The sequence below is a fragment of the Thermobia domestica genome, chromosome 2 (genome assembly GCF_964235325.1).
Source record: "Thermobia domestica chromosome 2, izTheDome1.hap1.1, whole genome shotgun sequence".
In the NCBI taxonomy this organism is placed as follows: Eukaryota; Metazoa; Arthropoda; class Insecta; order Zygentoma; family Lepismatidae; genus Thermobia; species Thermobia domestica.
The window spans coordinates 373,238,001-373,258,121 of NC_137455.1; the positions used below are offsets into that span (position 1 = coordinate 373,238,001).

Here is a 20,121-nt window from a genome sequence, read left to right on the forward strand (position 1 = left end):
AGAAACCAAAATAATGCAGATTCTATATATGAGTATTTGTTATTCACTTTTGCTGGTGACTATACATCAAGTATAATGTATCAATAATAATAATAATAATAATAATAATAATAATAATAATAATAATAATAATAATAATAATAATAATAATAATAATAATAATAATAATAATAAACTAGCAAAATGACTCATTCCCACTTCTGAAATCTTTACGTAAACCTTACGTAGATGTATGAATCCCAAAATTATATAGCGAAATAAAGAACAACGTACCTTCTCGATCTGTTCTTGCCTCTTCCTTCTCCTGGGACGATTCTTCAATCTCTTTCTTCTCCTTTACACCGCCTCCAGCCTCTTTCTCTTTGCCTGAGTCATGACCCTCTCGGTCCACGTCGTCCTCTTCGATACTGCACAAAGGAACAGGCCTCTCGTCCTCTGGAATGTTGTCACAGCCTCTAGCGTCCACGCTATTCAGTGAGCTCAACGAACTAACACGGGAAAAACACAGGGGAGTACCTTCCACACAATATTGAACTGGCTTCTCCGGGGACAGGAGACCAGAGCTGAGTTCTGATTGTAACAACGGTTCACTTTGTTCTCGTTCCACATCCTGGCTTTCAGACACTTGACTAGATGCATCTTCACTTGTACTTACTTTTCGTTCTTTAGGGTTATCTTTGGGGAATCCTTTCGTTGATTTCCCCTCATTCACTTTTTCATCATCCTGAGCTGCCGATTCTCTAAGGTCGGACATGGAAGTGGCAGTAGAGAAGTTGTAAGGAGTTTCATACGGGGTATCTTCTGTACAATACGTCTTTAAGGAATCATCATGTACCGATGGGGGATCATAATAGTTGTGAGCACCTTCTTCCTCCGGGGGTTTCATTGTATAATCCACGTCCTCACTTTCTGCATACCTTAAGCTATAATCAGTAGGTTGATCTGGATTATCTAAGTCAGTTTCAGCATATTCACTATATGCATCCATAGCTTTGGCACGCATGCTTATGTTTTTAGGAACATGAGCTCTTTGGCTGAATTCGTATGCGTTACCCATCTTTTCTCGCTTGCCATCTTTGGGGTAGCGGTCAGGTTTCTCAGACTTCTCGTTCCTGTGTTCTTGTCTCGACGATGGCTCCATGTTACGATTTTGATCTTCGGAATATTTAAGACTGTAGTCTACGGGCTGGTCTTGAACATCGTCCTCATAAATATAATTTGAGTATTTACGTTGAAGACCGTACGAACCTCCCGTCCTATGAGGATGATTGGGTTGATTTTGTTTGAAACGCTCTCTGTCGCGATTATCGCTATGTTGTGATGGAAGAGCCGGACTAAAAGCTGACCTATGAGATGGCCTACCATCAAACGCCGGTGAACTGCTACTAGTGGCGGCAGGTTTTAATGACGCTGGGTCTAACATTACATTCATCTGCCCGTCATCTTCCAAAGTATTGGAGAGAACTGCATCACCATCCGGATGGCTAGGTGACTCAGTTCTTTCTCGATCATTGCTGGCTTCCTCTTTCGATCGAACTTCATTAATTTGAGTGAGTCTGGATGGATATTCGTGTTCCGCACTTGCCCACTGATGAGGTAATGAACGCTTGGCATCACCAGCACAGACTTCAATTGACCTTCCTCGTTCGCGCATTGAATGATAATACCTTCGAACAAAACGACTATCTGCACTTTCTACAAAATCCCCGTTGACCTGATCAGAGTCACTATAGCTGCCGTGAACTATTTGGGAGCCTTCACCAGCCGACGTTGTTACACCGGAATGTCCTAACACTTGATGAGCACTAGCTGATCTTACTCTCTCGTACACAGAATCGGAATGGGTACTTGTAACCGATTCTTTGCTCTCTGATCTCGACACGCGATGTTTTGCAAGGCCACCACCTGGTTGACAATGGCTACCCATTGAGTGATACATCCTTCCGTGTAAGCTATGGCGCCTATCTAAACCACTGTAGCTTCTATCAGTCACAGGAAACACGAATCTTTCATCTTTATGTGATGGGGATGTACGTGGGCTGCTAGGTTCAATATTTTCACAGGTCTCAGCAAGATTTTGATCCAACTCCTGTTCCAGAGCACGCTGTTTTCTTACAAATAGCGTAGGCATATTCTGAGCGCCTTTGGGTCCGGCAAAATCTGTACCAGCTGGTTTTGCACTCAAAAGATTCTTCAATGCTGCACTTGATCCCATTGAGATCATTTTATGCTTCGAATGGACTAAGCTTTTTAACATACTCACAGCACCCATCTCCCACAGCGTCTTTTGATCTTCTGTGCTTCGAGCTGAGAGATTCCACAGAGTGCCACATGCGTTACTAACTATGGTTAAACTTGGGGATTTCAACTGTTGAAGCAGAATCTGCAAGCAACTATGTTCTCTCAAAACTTTCCTGAAATTAAAAGAAACAGTCATACTATGTAATATAGCTATGCAGAAATTTCTAGCAAAATTAAAACATCATATTCCACAGTTTAGTATTCTTCTCTTTTTCCTATTTCATTAATATTATCTGTGAAATTAAACTTTTAAAACTTAACCAAAAACCTTAAATATTTATTTGAATTCAGTAATTGTTAGAAAGTTTTAAACTGCTCAAATAATTATTGAAAATACACACTATGGAGAAACATTTATACTATTTTTTACTCATTTAAATGAAGTTGGTTAAGAACTAATCATCTTTCAATGCTAATCTTAAAAATGGTTGAAGCTTCTTCATTCTAAAAGTTTACATTTTCACTTTAATTTTTCGTTTAATTGTAACAGCATTGTACGGACGATATAAAGGTGAGGAACCGGAAGATTAAGGACAGACGCAAACAGACAACAATATGGCCTTACCATAGAAGTATATAATGGTGTTATCATCTCTAGTATTAACCTGACTCTGTAAATGTACGCTGCGGAAAATCTATGCTACTTTTTTCCTTTACTGATAGGTCAAAAATGTCGACAATAATGAACTAATTTTTGTCAAATACGCTTATGTTTAAATTTAATTTGGCATTTCTTTTCATCGCTCTTAAATTGATAACAGTCTCTCTATTTCCGATGAAGATTTTTTTAATAGCGTGTAGTTTTTCTATTTCATCTTGTTCCTTTCGATATTTAGACAGATCTAATGTAGCAGATGGGGCAATCCAAATTAAATCGACCAATTTCCAGGTCGCTGACAAAATTTAATATTTTATTAATTTTTTACCTAAGATTGTACCACATTCAAGGAGTTGAAAATGGATATTCATTTATTTTTTAGCCGCGCAGGTTTGTTTGTGGCGGCCATTTTGTATAGGCGCCTGAGCGTATTTTGCAAGTTTCAGAGAATTCAGTTAAACGCTGTAACATTTTAGGTTTTAAAGATAATGAGTTCAAACCAAAACCATATGAAATATAATGGAATGGACAACATTCTGTGTTCTGTGGACATTGAGACGTACTTTAGAATGTCGAAAAAAAGAAGCTCTGAACATTGAGGTTGGAAACCTAGAAATGGCCATTTTGGAATGTACATTTTGAAACGAAATAAATGAGACTCACCTTCAATTCTTTGTTTAAATAGAGACTAGATAGTAAGCAACCTCCCAAATAAGTTTCAGATCTGAGAACCGTATACTTGATTTTTTGGAAATTTTTAAACTTTGCGAATTTTCGAAAATCGTGTATTTTCACCATCAAATATCTCAGAGAGGACAGAAGTGAAAAATCCCAAATCTGTACAAAATAGACGATAGTTGTGCAGTAACAAGTGAATAAAATTGCATCACCTCTTCATGGACACTATTTCGCCACTAGATCATTCCTGGGAAGTGTTGTTTTCCAGTATCTGAAACATACCTCCAAAGATAACTATACCACATGCTACACACAATAGACGGAGCGATGACAACTGTGTATCAATAAAGAGCGAATTTGTTGAGAAACAGAACAGGTTATTTCCTTGTTGTTGGGAATTAGAATGAAATGGTACGTACTTTCGGTGTGCACCTCGTAATATACTCTACACCGTATATTACAACATAATCAAAATATGATGTAATATTAAAATAAGCGTACAATCCCTATTCAAGAGAGACTGGTGAAGGCAAGGCACAATACTTCCTTTATCTCGGCATATTAGGATAGTCAAACATCACGCTCCAGTCGAATCTATCCTCAAGTACTTACTTGGCAAAACCTAAGTGAGCCTCTCAACCAAATTTGGACGAGAGTGGAAAAAGCAAGTAAACATCCTTCACCCGGTATCAAACCAAGACTGTCAGTAGGTGTTAAAACGATTTACTGAGCACAACATTGTGGGTTAAATTTTAATATTTCGATATAGATTGAAGAAAATTTACTTCTTGTTTTGCGTTACACAGTTTAGATGTGAAAGCAATTGTCGTTATCACAAAAACAAATCATAAATAAATTAATTTTTTGAAAAAAAAAAAAAAAAAAAAAATCTTACAACTCTTTTATTACACTTGTATGCATGCTATAATTAAAAACTACTTATTTTTCTTGCGATAATTTTACTCTTACACTAACAGTACCTAAATTAAAACACGCCATTCCATTTCAACTATACAAGGCTGCTATAAAGTCCTTGCTACAAAACAAATGCTTATAACTTCTTTAAAAATAATGATGTTACAGTGAAATACATTTTAAATAGTGTAATGATCTTTAAATTTTTTGTTGGTAACACTATCACAATGATGAGGTTGGCAATACTGGTGACAACACAGGTCATGAAAATGGTGACGGTACAAGAGAAAGCACAATGTGTGTGTGTGTGGTTGGTACGCAGAACTGAAATCAGGTGTGTTGGGGTAGTGAAACTTCAGACGAGTGTAAAAAAAAAGTATCTCCTGATATCAGGAGTATAGTGTTGGCACAGCAAGTTTCTGGCTACCGGGAGCATTTGTGAAACGCAAAGAAGTGGTTGGCCGTCAGTGAGCCCAAACACGGTGCGAAGGGTTGCCGACAGCCTGCAGAGAAGGCCAAGAAAGTCGATTCCGCGGCGGTCGGTGTTGGGAATCCCTCAACCAACAACGCGCAAGATAATGCGTAAACATTTGAAAGCCAAACTATAGAAGATTAAATTTCTGCATGACCTGACAGAAGAAGATCAAGCTACGAGACTGGAGTTCTGTAAGTTGATGCTGAAACGACTGGATGACGACAGGGAACTTCTGTAGTTACTCATGTTCTCAGATGAGGCGACTTTTCATGTTTCAGGGAAGGTAAATAGGCACAACTGTCTTGTTTGGGAAACTGAAAACCCTCATGAATATGAAACGCACAAAAAAGACGGCCCGAAACTGAATGTGTGGTGTCCCGTATCAATTGATCACCTCATAGGGTCGTTTTTCTTCGACGAAAACACTGTGACAGAGGAGACATATCTTCAAATGCTTACAAATTTCCTGATGCTTGAATTGATTAGGTTGGGAATCAAGGATCCCGTCCACTACTAGCAAGACGGAGTCCCCCATATTTTGTACAAGTCGTCAGGGACTACCTCGACCATGAGATACCTGGCTGGTGGATTGGGAGCAGAGGCCCCACCCGTTGTCCCCCAAGTCCCCCGATTTGAAATCATGTGATTTTTGGTTATGGTATATGCTGGCAAACCAAAGGACTTGCAGGACCAGAAAGCTAAGATTAGTAAAGTGATCCATGACATTTCTGACGATGCCAGACAGAATAGCATTCACGAATTTCACCGGAGGTCGCAGAATGTATGGATGTCAACGGAGCCCAGCTGGAGTTGTGATGATGATGGCGGCGGTGTATCTATGGATAATGATACAAAATGTAAGTCTCAATAAAGATCTTAACATTTATTTCACTAAAATATCATTATTTTTTTTTTAAAAAAAAGTTATAAGCATTTGCTTTATAGCAAAGACTTTATAACAACCCTGTACTAAAATCTCAGAACGATAAATCTGTTCATCAGGTCACCATTGTTCCCACGTCCACAATTAGTAAACACAAACTACTTACCTATAATCTTCTCTAACAGCTATATGACTAGATATATTTCGTAATATTCCACCAGCATTCTCGACAATGGCTAAAGTCTTTGATGGAGATTTATATGTAAGCATCTCAACCAAAAAGGCAAGAGCTCCGTTGACAGCACAAATATCAGCCTGAAACGATAAATAAATATTTTACAAACAATACATAAAACAAAACTCTCCGATTTTGTACTCTATGAGGGGCTGTGGGCAGCTAGTTAACTTTTGAATTGGGTGCTATGTAGTCAGCGTATGACTACTAGTTCTCAGTATTTATTTATTTATATTTCCAACATAGAAAATAAGTTAAAGTACGGATTTTATGAATAATTCAATAATAAAATCATAGCTCCTTATCGTAATGCAGAATGGAAAAATCCCTGTATAAAGCCTTATTCATCAGAACGAAAGATCCTAAATTAAATTTAAACTAAGATAACCTAACATATACAATGGGATTATATAATAAACAATTCAATACAAAATTACTACAAAATTTTAGCACTGAAAATACCACGAAAATAATTTTTAGTAACTTAAAAGCACGAGAAAACTCTCGAAGAATCATAGTATGGCTACAACGATTATAGCTTCAAGAAGACGGTGACCACATAGCATAGTGAACAATTCAGTGTGTGTAACGTAAAGTTTTGAATTCATAGTTATTATTGAAAGTTACTGAAAGAAATATTAAAAATACAACAACCATAGTACAAATTACAAAAGTACATTGGAAATTGCGGCCATACACAAGTATATATATATATATATATATATATATATATATATATATATATATATATATATAATCCTACCCTCCAGGGCATCCTTCAGCCGCTATAGGAAATCAAAATTTTACTATGTGGCAACGTCGCAGATTAACTTGGAAACATTAGCATTGCTCTACAAATCCATTAAGTAGTTACATCGATTGTTACGCTATAAGTGGTGCATCGACTTTAACTTCCAACTGCAAAGAATCAATTTAACTATTTCATAGATTGGTAGATTTTCTCGATGGTTTTTTATCTGCGACGCTGCCACATAGTGCAATTCGCGTCTCCAGAAGAGGGCCCGAAAGGTATACAATTAATTAATTAATTATCTATCTATTATATATATATATATATATATATATATATATACATATATATATATATATATATATATATATATATATATATATATATATATATGGAAGTTCGTCTCTTGACCCAGCAGGGTAGGTGTGTGCATACTGTGGAATGTAAACAGACGTACTGTCTTTGTTGTGAAAAAAGTTGAATACGCCGCGGGGGACTTGGAGCGTGTCGCAATTTGAGCAACAGGCAAACATCAAGTACTCCCAAAAACTAGGCAAATTCGCTACAGAAAAGTTGCAAATGATCAGGCAAGTGTACGGTGACAATATCCTGGGCCACAGTGCTGTGTTTAAGTGCCACCAACGGTTTGCGCAGCAGAGAAACAGTTTAGAGGATGAAAGTATTGGTCAGCCAACAACAGTTCGAACTGAACGCAAGATCAAAGAGGTTGCAATGGTGGTGCACGATAACCGTTCCCAGTCGGTAAATGACATCGCAGCAGCACTTCGAATTAGCTATGGTAAGTGTCACAACATTCTGACTGATGACTTGAACATGTCGCGTGTCACCCAGCAGCGTTTACACGCATGCTGACACAAAACCAATGACAAGAGAGGATGACCATTTGTGGTGACCTGATCAGTAGTGCTGACGCTGATTGAACGTTCCTGAACCGCATAATAACAAGAGATGAAACCTGGTGTTTCCCGTACGATCCACAACTAACGAGACATCGAGCCACTTGAAATCACCATCTCCAAAACGCAAAAGCCGCCCTGCCCGCTTATATATTGTCTATATTGAGAGCTTTCCGCTTCTCGACACACAAATATGGACTTTTCCCTCCTTGCTACAGAATATGAATAACATTTTCCTTTTCAATACAAAACAACACTATGTACGAAAGTACAGAATGTTAAACCGTTTTCTAGGCCAGATTCCCATGAAGTCCGAAGAAATTTTGCAGAAGATGTAAATACAGAGTGGTCCACAAGTCGGTACACAGTCCCGTACTGATCGGACATGACCTCATGACATTTTATATTATCTACTTATTGTTATCCATACAGGTATTGATTTAGTTTCTTCCTTATCTCTTCTTAATTTATTTTCACTTATACCTTAAGCTCGGAACAAACCAAAGCAGATAAATTCATTATCTTAATAAATTAAAATGTCATACTTGATCGATGCTGTCTGTATACCTACTTTTGGGCTACTCTGCATTTCTGAGGAAGATGCAAATTACTCTTGGTTGATCCTGAATTTATGGTGATTGTAGAAATGTTCCTTCGATATATAAGCAATTACCTTATTCATACTACAGTGGGCAGAGAGATTCCACAGGGCAGATAATATCGACTTCAGTGTAGACTCCTTCTTCGCTTCCATAGCTGCCCGCATCAAACCAGTTACAGCTCCTACCTCTCGGAGGGTCTGCTTACTTGCAACATCAGCTCGCCACGATAGATTTCGTAAAACACTGGCAGTTACCTGACAAAATAAATTCAAAATTTAGTTCAGTAACACTAGTGTTAATTCTGTAAAATATACATACATATAATATTCGCTGTTGTTGCCGAGTGGAGCAGTATAGAATTTGTACATTCCGTTGATCTCAGATCAATAAACGATTAATACTCATTTCTCATTAACAAATATAGTAAAACACCAATTTTCTGAAATCTACCATAAGTGAAAGCAAATTCAAAACGCATGGCTAGGTTAATTTCAAATTAATTCTTCCAGATACCAAAGATACGGATTTAAATTTATGAAATCTGGATTACATCTATTACTGTAAGTTCTTTTCCATTGAAGGTCACTTTAGAAACTTCTTCCAACTGACTGCTAACGAGAGTTCATTTCAATATTCCGTCGAATCATAAAATTCAAATATGTTAGTAGCTCGCGACAAGTGAACTTTGTGGTGAACAAACACCGTGTGCGTGGGTTTTCTCGGGGTTCTCCCGTTTCCTCCTGTTTTCTTCATTCCACCATTTCATTAATTTCTCATCATTATCGGCTCCTTTAGCCTAGCCGGCATACCCGTGGGAAGTACAACTCATAACATTTCATTTCATTTCATTTTCAAGTATGTTAGTGAACGTTTAGTAACGTTGATCATACATTTACGTTGTGCCAAACGAAAAACAATGATAGATATCGCTTTACGGCATAGTTTCTCAACCCATGATACATATTAGGGTGCAACGAATTTCCACTTTTCTTCATCCTTAGTGACCTTTTTTTTTTGTTTTTTGTTTGTTTGTTTTGCGAAATGGCCTCTATACAACGCGCAAAAATATCGCAGGCCGATTGGTCAATTTCTTCAGGTGCCACTAACAGCCTAAATTTTTCTTCGTTGTTTTATAAAACTGAGTTTCAAAGTTTCTATTTCTTGTGAACAGTTAATCACTTGAGAAATGAATCTTTTGCATCTACAATCTTCGATTATTTCCAAGCACTGATGATGGATATAATCCAGACTTACTAACGGAAAGTTGCTGCAGTTCAAGTACCAGTTACCTATGCATATTAATGTTGTATACAATGGTACAGATTCATATCATTTCTCTCTTGTCTCGATTTTTTTGGTGTTAAGAATTCTGGTATGTTTTCTCTCAGTTGTAGTGTTGTTAGGATAAATCCATGTCGCCTCCTGCCCACATAGCACTGATGCCGTATCTGTCAAAAACTTCCCCATTCTTTTTACAGCATGAGTGTGACAGGATAAGGATGTAACAAATTCATCAGCCATTGGATCCACCTTCACTTTTTTTTCTCTCTCAAAGCTCAAGTGTTTTGTTAATGGCAGCTCCGTCAGCGCATATGCTGACCAACTGATCATATCAACATAGTTCGTCACATCTAAGTTGATTTTAGGAACGACGAATTCACGTACCTGTACGCAGTCACCAGATAAGGTCGTTTGTATTGGTTTAGGAATTGCCTGCAGCCTAGCTCTCATACTTTAGCATCTTGATCAGTCAGCGTTGACAGACGTAGGTTCTCAGGATGGCCGTAAAAAATGCATTTCTACGATCACTGAATCAATGTGGCGAGAAATCGTAAAGAGTTGCCACAAATGACGAGCTCCTGCACGCGATGGATTATAGATCACAGCAAACTAGAGTGGAGTATAGTTCTTCATGATATATGCCGTTGGCTTTATGTTCATTCATTGATTCTTCTGCTCCTACGTACAAACGCAAGACCGTGTTTGCTGTAGTTAGCCAGCGGTTTGATTAATTTTACCAGGGTTCTTGTCACGTATCCCAGTGAGACATTCTCCTGAAGAAATCGATTGGCATATATTCACCAAACATTTCCATTCGTACTCAATGAATTCTCGGTGAAGTTAAGCTTCCAGTCTACTAGAACGGAATAAAAACTAGAATAGCAACTCTTCGCGGGTTGGAACTTCTGATCCGACTGATCCTCTAAACGTATTTGGCCCGGCGTCTATGGATTCAATCAAATGTCAAAATGAAAACTCATTCGTGTGTACCATACAGAAGATTCTCTGAAGAGGTTTGTTGAGGAAGTCTTCAGTATGCACCATCAAGATATTCTTTCAAGTTAGAAGCAACGAATTATTACGTTGATATGATTACTCGATCAACATACACGCAGACGGACCCACCATTGACAAAACACTTGAGCTTGGAGAAAGTAGATGTGAAGGAGGGTCCAATGGCTGATGAATCTATTACAATCTTACCCTGTAACACTCGTGCTGTAGAAAGAACAGTGCAGCTAGTGACAAAGGCGGTGTCAACGGTATGTGGGCAGGAGGCGCGAACCTGATTTATTCGAGCAACATTACAATCCAGAGACAATAGTTCAAATGTTTCAGTACAATTTTAAGACAGTTTAAAGAAATAGAATAAATATTTCTCTTGGACGTGAAGGAGTTAAGAAGAGGGAGTTCTCATTGAAAATTTCGGCGATTTTTAGATCACTAACACATATTAAGATATGTCCAAGTGAATAAATGAATCCAGTACGGTACTTGAATTGTTAAAGGAAATATAAAATACAGACGACATCTCATTTAATACTTTTTCTATAAAGAAAAATAGTATCACTAAAAAGACTAACAAATATCTTCAATATTTTTGATTGCTTTTTTTTCTTTCTTTTTTTCGTTGCTCCAAGTACTCTATAACGGTACTTACTTGTCTGAGATCTTCACTCGGAGAATTCAGTTGGGCGACAAGTGCTCTCATGAATGCTCTAAATGAACACAACAAAGCCTTATTTGTCCCATCTCCGAAAGTGAGATTCGTCAGAGCCATTCCAGCATATCGCCGCAATGTCACACAATACTGGTCGGCTGTTGTACTTCCATGAGCTTCATGATCCACCTGAAATAAATAAAAAAAAAATTAACATTAATTTTATAATCATTTAATAAATAAAATAAATAAATAAAAACAATGTATACAATGATTTTCCATGAAGACTGAAAACAAGCCACTCTTCTGTTTATAAGATGTTTAATGAAGTTCTGCAGTAGACAACACTGTGACACACGAACTCGAACTTTTTTTAAAAATTTGTCGTATAGTTTCACGCAAAAACAAAATATACTAGTTTCATCGGAAAATTCTAAGATAGAAGCCGCCACTGTTTAGTGATAGTAACTAACTTAACCTGGGAATGCTGAAGAGGAAGCACGCCCTGTCACTGTAAGACCTTGAAAAGAATATCCATCTGTCTGTCAGTGGAGCTTCACATCTCGCAGAGTAAGAATTATGACACTTTGGAAGTGCCGTAAGATATTAATACATGAAAAATTCGTAACATTTTAGATATTTAGGATTTAGATTTCTGGGTTTTCAGCATCTAAGGCTATGCCAGCTTGTCACGTTTGAGAGATGACGTCCCTCGGCGGGCACACTATCTGGAGAAAAGGAAAGAAGAAAGTATATCGGGGAAGGAAGGAAGCTGTCTGGGACCCATAAGTTAGGTACCACCACGGCATTTTCCTAGTGTGAATATGGAACCCCCCCCCCCCCAAAAAAAAAAAACTTATTCAGGATGGCTGGCCTGAAAAAGCTTTTACACTTTTTCGTCCGAGTGTCCCCACCGGGAATCGAATCCGGGATCACTCGCACCGAAGGCAAGTGTGTTAGCGACTACGCTACACGGGGCCACTCGTAACATTTTAAACAGCCTTCGTGTGGTTGCATATAGTCAAAAGTTACCAATGTTATAATACCAATGTCTAAAAATAACTTCTTTCTCACCTACTCTCGTCAGAGCAAAGTAGATGAGTAGTCCCAGAAGTGTCCGACGTGATACAGCTGGCTGTTGTGTTTGAAAAACATTACTATGGTCGAAATTACCAACCTTATAAAGTTTAAGTATGAAGTTCGAAGGTGTTACGTTGTTTAATATTTGGCAGCTATCAATAGTAAACGCTCTAAGTGAATTTGGAAACATGGAGAAAAATGGATCATCATTATATAGTACAATACTTTCATTTGAAAGATCTTAGTCCAACAAGATCCTGTCTGAGGCTGCTGTGGGCCAGGACATCATCCTATCTACCCGAGGCAACATCGTTTGCAAGGGGGACTCTATATCCTGCGCTAAAAACATTTAACGTGATTATAGACTTAGAGATAAAGCTGAAGAAACTTTATGCGAAAATTATATGACATTTTTATAAGAAAACAGTAAAGGCCTAAATTCTGTGTTCACTATTGGCTCTGCCTACAGAACATTACAATATAATAATACAGATTACATCAGGTTTCTTTATTTGGAATTTAGTACTCCTTTTTAGTACTAAGTTGGACCTACAGTGGACCTAAGTTGGATGTGAAATGTGAACCTACAGTTTAATGAGGATCCGAACCACACTGAAGATCCAATATATGTTGGAAACAAAGATTTTTATGAAAAAAAGAGGAATAAATGGATATGCTAATTTGTTAAAAAGTGTTGGTGCTTAAGTGTAATTATAGAAAAAAGCCTTGAAAGGTAATTAAGAGGAACCATTAATATGTTCTTTTTAATATAATAACTTGTTTTAAGGGACAACGGTGATAGAAACTATTTACACTTTTTAATTGAAAAATAAAATATATCATAAGTTAAGAACTTACTTTCATATTAAAGACTGATAAAGTTTGAAATATTATGGGAATTTAGGCTGACAGGAGGAGGAATGGAAAAGGAGGCAAAAGACACATAAAAAAACATCATTTTAGCCATGTGAAAAAAAAAAAATAGAAGTTATTATATGCTTATATAAGTTTTAATTGCTACCACATGTAAAAGTTAGCTAAAAAAAGACAGTTTGAGCTTTTTAGTTTTGGTTTTTATGCGTAAATAGTTTTGTGGCAAGTAACTTAGAAAATATGCACATAGCATTATTAATATTTTCTTGTATATGTTACAATTTCCTTTGTGTTAATAAAATTGTAATTAAGCTTTTCGAGGTAAAACAAGTTTTTTTTTTTTTTTATTTAACTTCTACAAAGAAAAAATTAAAACCTATCTCTTATGCTCAGTTCTGACAGCTTGGGATACTATTTATCAATAAAATAATATAATCTAAAAACAACTACCATACTGGACTAAATATATTTGATTAATCCTTTTTATTAATCAAATACATGTCTGCACACAAGAAAGCTCATCTGAGGCACTTAACTTCTTTAAATTTTGCTTACCTGTATTAGCTCTGCAATTGCATGCAGACCACCCAACTGACACATGGCATGCCTGTGTTCTTCATCAAATGATAATTTCATCAGAGCTGCAATCGCTGGGCCAGGATGTCTTTCCATGTCATCTGAACGAAAGAAAGGACATCAGTATAAATTCCAGATCGAACTGGTAGAACAAATTAATTTTATATATTATATACATATTAAAAAAAAAAACTGTTCTTCAAAATTATTTAAACATCCTTTGCTTCGTGAATATTAAATTTTGTTATTTTCACCTGTTGAAATTTTCATGACCCAAGTAAACATTTCCTTTTCCAGGGACCAAAGCTTCCAACTGAACCATTTAGTCAAATGAAAACTGAGTCTAGCATATATACAGGGCCTATAAGACAACTAATATGTGTGAGGAAAATAGATGCACGTGGTCCTTCTGTAAAATCTTACTGTGAATCAAATAGATACACATGGGGCTAAACGTGTTAAGTTAACCCTAATGCAGTGTTCCGTCTGTTAGGCAGTTCTCATTCTTGATAGATGATAGCGATCTCGCTCTTGTAATATCTATGAGTGTCTAGTATTCACGTGCCGGTGATTATCCTTAGAACGTGTAATATTTTAAATTGACTATAGTTTTACTTACAGAAAAGAAGTACCATTAAGTTCATACACATCTATAGCCTGAACTTTTAATAAATGAAAGCGACATCTGGGAAACGTGATGCGTAAAAACGACTACACTTTTTATTAGAGAAACCATCCTCACAATTACATGTACCTCAGAAAAGCTATACTAATGATTATCAGTTGAAGAACATGAATCTATACTTGTTACTAAATGCAAACGCATCAATGGAATGTACTGAATATATTATATATGTAAACAAGTGAGTATCGTTTGACAGCGGGAAATTAAGATTTCCAAACTATGCGAATTCAATACTCAAACTTCAAGTAAGTACTGGTTCTCGGCCACTGAATCCACATCAAAAAGCCATTACTCGCTATCCCTCACTGTTTTTGTTCTATGGTGACAAAGGTTGAAACCAAAAATCGTTTATTTCAACCACTTCCAGTTTGAATAGAAGGCTAAGAGAGGAGATAGAACCTATTCTTGGAACACGAAATCGATTCCACAAAGCAGCTTCTTGATATTTTTTTTGCCGTTTTTGCTCTAAGGATATCAGTATTAAAACCAGAAATAATAGTACCTAGGTAAATTTGAACCACTTCCGGTTTAAGTAGAATGTTATGAATAGTCATGTTATGGTGTCTTGAGATGTTGAATTATTTGCAAAAACTCTTGCTATCTGTTACCGTTTTCGTTCTATGACGATAAACGTTGAAATCGGAAATGGCTAATTTTAACTACTTCCGGTTTGAAAAGAGGGTTAACAGAGCAAATGGAACCTATACTTGGGGCACTGAATCAATTGGAAAAAACGCATCTTGAAATGGCTTCGGTGTCCCAAGAATAAGTTTCATCTCTGACCCGTTTCAGTATTGAGTTCGCACAGTTTGGAGGTCAAGCGTAGTTTCACATTGTGAGACAGAAACTCACATGTAATTTTGTAACATAGGACTAATTTTGGATCATAAATAACTAAGTTTATGCCAATCAAATGAACACAAAATATATAGACCTACAATTCTCTACATAGGCGCCGACTTGAAGAAAATATTGGAAGGGGGGAGGGGAAGGTAAACAATGAATCAATATATCATATTCAGCTGATTTCTCATCAACTGCATGATGAAGGCTCCCTTCCCTTCCCCATATCTCGATCCGCTGCGGAATTCACGACCTAAATCAAATTCGCTTAAAGGCATTAAAACAAATTCAAGTTCAAAATTTGGGAACTTCACTGCAACTTTGCGCACCACATTGATCTTTACTTTTCATATCAGTGCTGCCAGTGTGTTGGTTGAAGCTTCAGGGCTCTATTTAAAAAAAAAAAAAAAAAAAGTTTCGAAAACGGGCATTGTCTATCGAATAAGAAGGCTGTTCCTAATATTGAATTAATGGTACGATGAAGTTTACGACAGAAATTATTGCTCCTCTTTGCTAATTCTTCCTCGATTGAATTATATTGGAAGGGGGAGGACCCCACCCTTAAATATTAGGGGGGGAAGTGTCCTTCCCCCCAAAGTCGGCGCCTATGATTCTCTATTAGTACCGGTGGTCTTCAATTAATGAGCTGAGTTGATTTTAAGTTTAACGTCCCTTTCAGCAGCGAGGATAGATGAGACAGGACCTACTGATTAACGTGGAATCAGAACCACTTGAGCTCCCACCAGGAATCGAACCCAGGTTTCCCACGCCAAAGGCGCGTACGCTAACCGCTTAGCCACGAAAGAATATTGTATATTGTATGAGAATATTGTATAGGCAATTGACAGTTGGTCAGTGAGCCCACGGTGCCAACTGCCACGACACCTATTAAAACAACAAAACTAACATTACTAGGTTATTGAAACCTTGCATCGTCATATGAATTTACACACAAATGCTGAAAAATAACTGAAATATTTTCTGTCATCACTATATCTTAGGTATTTACAAGGGCAAGCATCGGTGTTGAGGTAATGGCCTCTAGGATTTCTTTGTGAAGCAGGTAGTAGAGTCACTGGTTATTAAATATCACAGTACAGTACGAGAATTCGATTGGTGAAACGATTACAAATTCAATACAGTGGTAGAATTGGAAATAAAATTTTAAAAAACTAATAAAGTTCAAAATAATCATTTAAAAATTAAGTGCTAAAATATGCGGTGGCACAAATGAAGTAAGCAAATATGGTGTAAGTTCTATAACGACTCAATTGTGTGAAAAAAAAAAACTCAATATAGACGTCAATTAAATATTGTGTGCAGTAATGAGCGCGAAAGCAAGCTATCTTGATTAAAACACCGCATGTAATTAATCAAGCTAAAGAACAAGGATCCTTCATCCGAAGATCAGTTCAAAATGTGGGCCGGAAAATGTTGCTTCTTGACCACATGGCAATGTTGCTCATTACTCTATTTCCCCCAACAATTCTTTGCCAAAGACTCACCTACAACTGGCTGCCCCTCTTGTCTGCTGGTCGCAATCAATTCACGCAATGAATCGCAATAGTCGCGCACTTGTTCTAGGAGTCGAAGAACTCGAGCTTCTCGACGACCACGTTTATCATCTGGGTGGGAATGGACTACATTATGGAGAGCCTGGGCTGCCCGCTGCCGAGTTGCTGGATCTTGGTCAGGGCCATGGAGAAGCTGTACCAATAATGGAAGGCATCCTGGAAGAAAAAAAAAATCGGTTAATATATATATATTAGAACATACAACGATCTAAAAATCCACACAAGTTCAGTCAGTAGCAGAGATAGGCTTTCTTCAATCCTCCGCAACTAATAGTATACGTACATAGAGTGTTCGATACAAACCTTTCCATCTCTATTTAGTATGTTCAAAGCAAGTAACATTAATGAAAAATTCTGACACCTTTCACTTAATAATTTTTATTGATATTATGCATCATGTGGCATAATGTTTAAGAAAATGACTAACTTTAATATGAATAATATTATTACTATTATTATTATTTATTACTGTTACTTTAAAGTTATGAAGTATTTGTTGAAAAATATTGCTTTAAACATTTTAAAAGTGACATTTATTACATATAGAAGTTAATAAAAGTTCCATGGTACACACTGAACAACTGCAATACTATCAGATATTTCAGAATCCAAGACAAGTATTTTCCACCTTTCTTTCTTTTTTTCAGTCAATTTCGTGCCCAGAAACACGGGGTCATCTTGCTTTCGTGACATATGATATGGGACTGTAAGTCACTATGACACTGGAGACTCAGTGGATTCTTCCACTGAGGAAGACTAACTAACTAACTCTATGGCCTATGGAACCCGGAGGTTCAATGCCGCGTTCACAAAAGCTCTCCACTGACTTCTATCCTTAGCTAACTGCATCCAGTTTCTACTTTGTATTCCAATCTCTGCGAGATCCATCTTAATATTGTACTCCCATCTGCGCCTAGGTCTTCCTAATGGTTGTTTTCCGATGGGTCTTCCAGTCAAGACTTTGAAAGCGTTTCTACTTTCTTCCATTCTGGCTACATGACCCGCCCACCTAAGCCTCCTAGACTTGACAACCCTAACAATGTTGGGTAAACCGTGTAAATTATGTAGTTCCTCGTTATGAAGTTTCCGCCATTCTCCATTTCCGTTCCTCTTGGGTCTAAATATTCGTCTCAGGATCTTGTTTTCAAATACTTTCAGTCTATGTTCTTCCCTCAGAGTAAGCGACCATGTTTCGCAACCATACAGAACAACAGGCAAGATTATCGTTTTGTATATTTTAAGCTTCAGATTCCTCGACAGAGTTCGCGACGACAAGAGATTTTGAACCGAATAGTAACACGAATTCCCTGCTTTTAGTCGACATTTAATTTCTTCGAGAATATGATTTTCCTCTGTTAATACTGATCCTAGATATTTGAAACTATCCACTTTATCAAAAATATTATTTAATATTTTAACGCATCCATAATTTGCCGTATTATGGTCCCGACGCACTTCCATGTATTTAGTTTTCTCTTCATTTACTTCTAAACCCATGTCCCTGCAAGGGTTTAATAAGATCTCTGCATTTCTTTCTATTGTTTTCCTATCATCCCCTATTAAATTTACATCATCAGCATATGCCATAACCTGGTGAATATCGTTCAACTCTTGGCCAAAATTAAGTTTTGTATTTGATCGTTTGTAGTACGTGTAAAAGTTTTAGCCACCTTATTTGACCAAATGGCTATCAAAGATAAGTTTGATATAACATTTGATGGAAAACTATGACATACCATGTATAATAGGCTTTACGGACAAAATTCCTGCCTCCTCCACCCCCCGTTAATTCCCACACTGCTAAGATGAGTAACTATCAATATCAGAATAATGTATACAAGTGTTATCTACCTGAATTGAATATTAGAGTGAAAATGTGCAACTTGCAGGACATCCGTTGCTGTGGATGTGTGGTTATCTGAACTACCATGCCTATTCTTACGCTATTCAGTCCTCCCACGAATGAGCCACACATACATTTTCGCTTTTCAGAGACACGCTCTATATGTTGGATCACGCACACTGTGCCACTATCGACATCTGTTATGCTAATAAACTTATTAAATATTGCTAATAAACACCATGTGGTTGAATTGTAAGTTTAAAAAATTCAGGCAACAAGTGACTTTTCCCCATACTTTACAGATTATTTATGTTATATGTAAAATTACACTAGTTTCGATCCCGGACAAATTGCCCATTTTTCAGTCTTTGAAGCTCAACGTAATTTCACCTATAATAGTGCTTGGAAAAATCGATGGTTGCATGCATCTCTCAAATATATAGAAGTACCTATATTCATTTGCCACACGGACACTATTATTGATTTTCTAGATTCCCCTTCTGCCTAAACGAGTAAGTGCAGATATGCATTTTCCAACACAAATTTCTTTGGTATTTGTTAGTGATACTGATAAGCAAGTGTTCAAACAGGAAAATGTTTTTTAATTGTAAAAACTTGAAACAAAGAGCATACATAGCTGAAACCGTTCGGCTTTTGGACGGGATTACCATTTGGTGACATGCAGTAGCGTCTTCTCTGGGTGTGTAAGTCGTGTGTTAATGTCCAACGAAAAATGAAGAGTATTTTAATTTAATTAAACTGATCGTCAGAACTTTTTTTTTTTTTTTTCATTTCATGTTCAACGAGGCAGAATCAACTGTTGAAGTGCAGAAGAACCGAGAAGTACTATGCGATCCTCGTCATGTTTTGAGGAATCTCCTCCGCGAGTAAGTCGTTGGCAACGCTTTGGCTGAATCTTCATGCTTTAGAAGACTCATACTGCGCATGCGCTTCGTGTTTCTCACCTCCTGCTTCTGTAATCCAAGGCGTTGTTTAGGAAATCAACGTCTTGACTTCTTTGCTTCTCTCAAGCGATGTCAAGTCTGTAGATTTATCAGTGGATGTACAGACATTTTTATGCAATACGGATTTTTTTTTTTGGGGGGGGGGGTATGATCTACGCACTTTTTTTATTGTTGAACATATCGTTTAATTCATAAGTTAAGGGTGCAATCGACTTTTTGCTAAAATACATGTAAGGAATACGGTGAAAAGAAATATAATAATTTTCCTCTCGATCCAATAAAGTTGCGTTCACAGGGTCAATAGATGTTTTGAAAAAGCTGGACGATAAGCTACAGAACGGTTTTTCATTCTGCCTTTTTCTTTCCCTAATTTTCCCAGTTTTAAT

The 20,121-nt window shown here is 37.1% G+C and overlaps 1 protein-coding gene across 1 annotated transcript in view; it reads right to left on the reverse strand.

Annotated features, from left to right (window-relative positions):
- The window catches only part of LOC145678845 (uncharacterized), a 424,622-nt gene that overhangs the window by 49,996 nt on the left and 354,505 nt on the right, over positions 1–20,121 (reverse strand). The window contains 6 exon segments of the mRNA XM_081749405.1: positions 274–2,414; positions 6,017–6,165; positions 8,427–8,609; positions 11,297–11,485; positions 13,805–13,926; positions 16,859–17,083. Of these exon segments, the coding sequence (XP_081605531.1) occupies positions 274–2,414; positions 6,017–6,165; positions 8,427–8,609; positions 11,297–11,485; positions 13,805–13,926; positions 16,859–17,083 (3,009 nt within the window).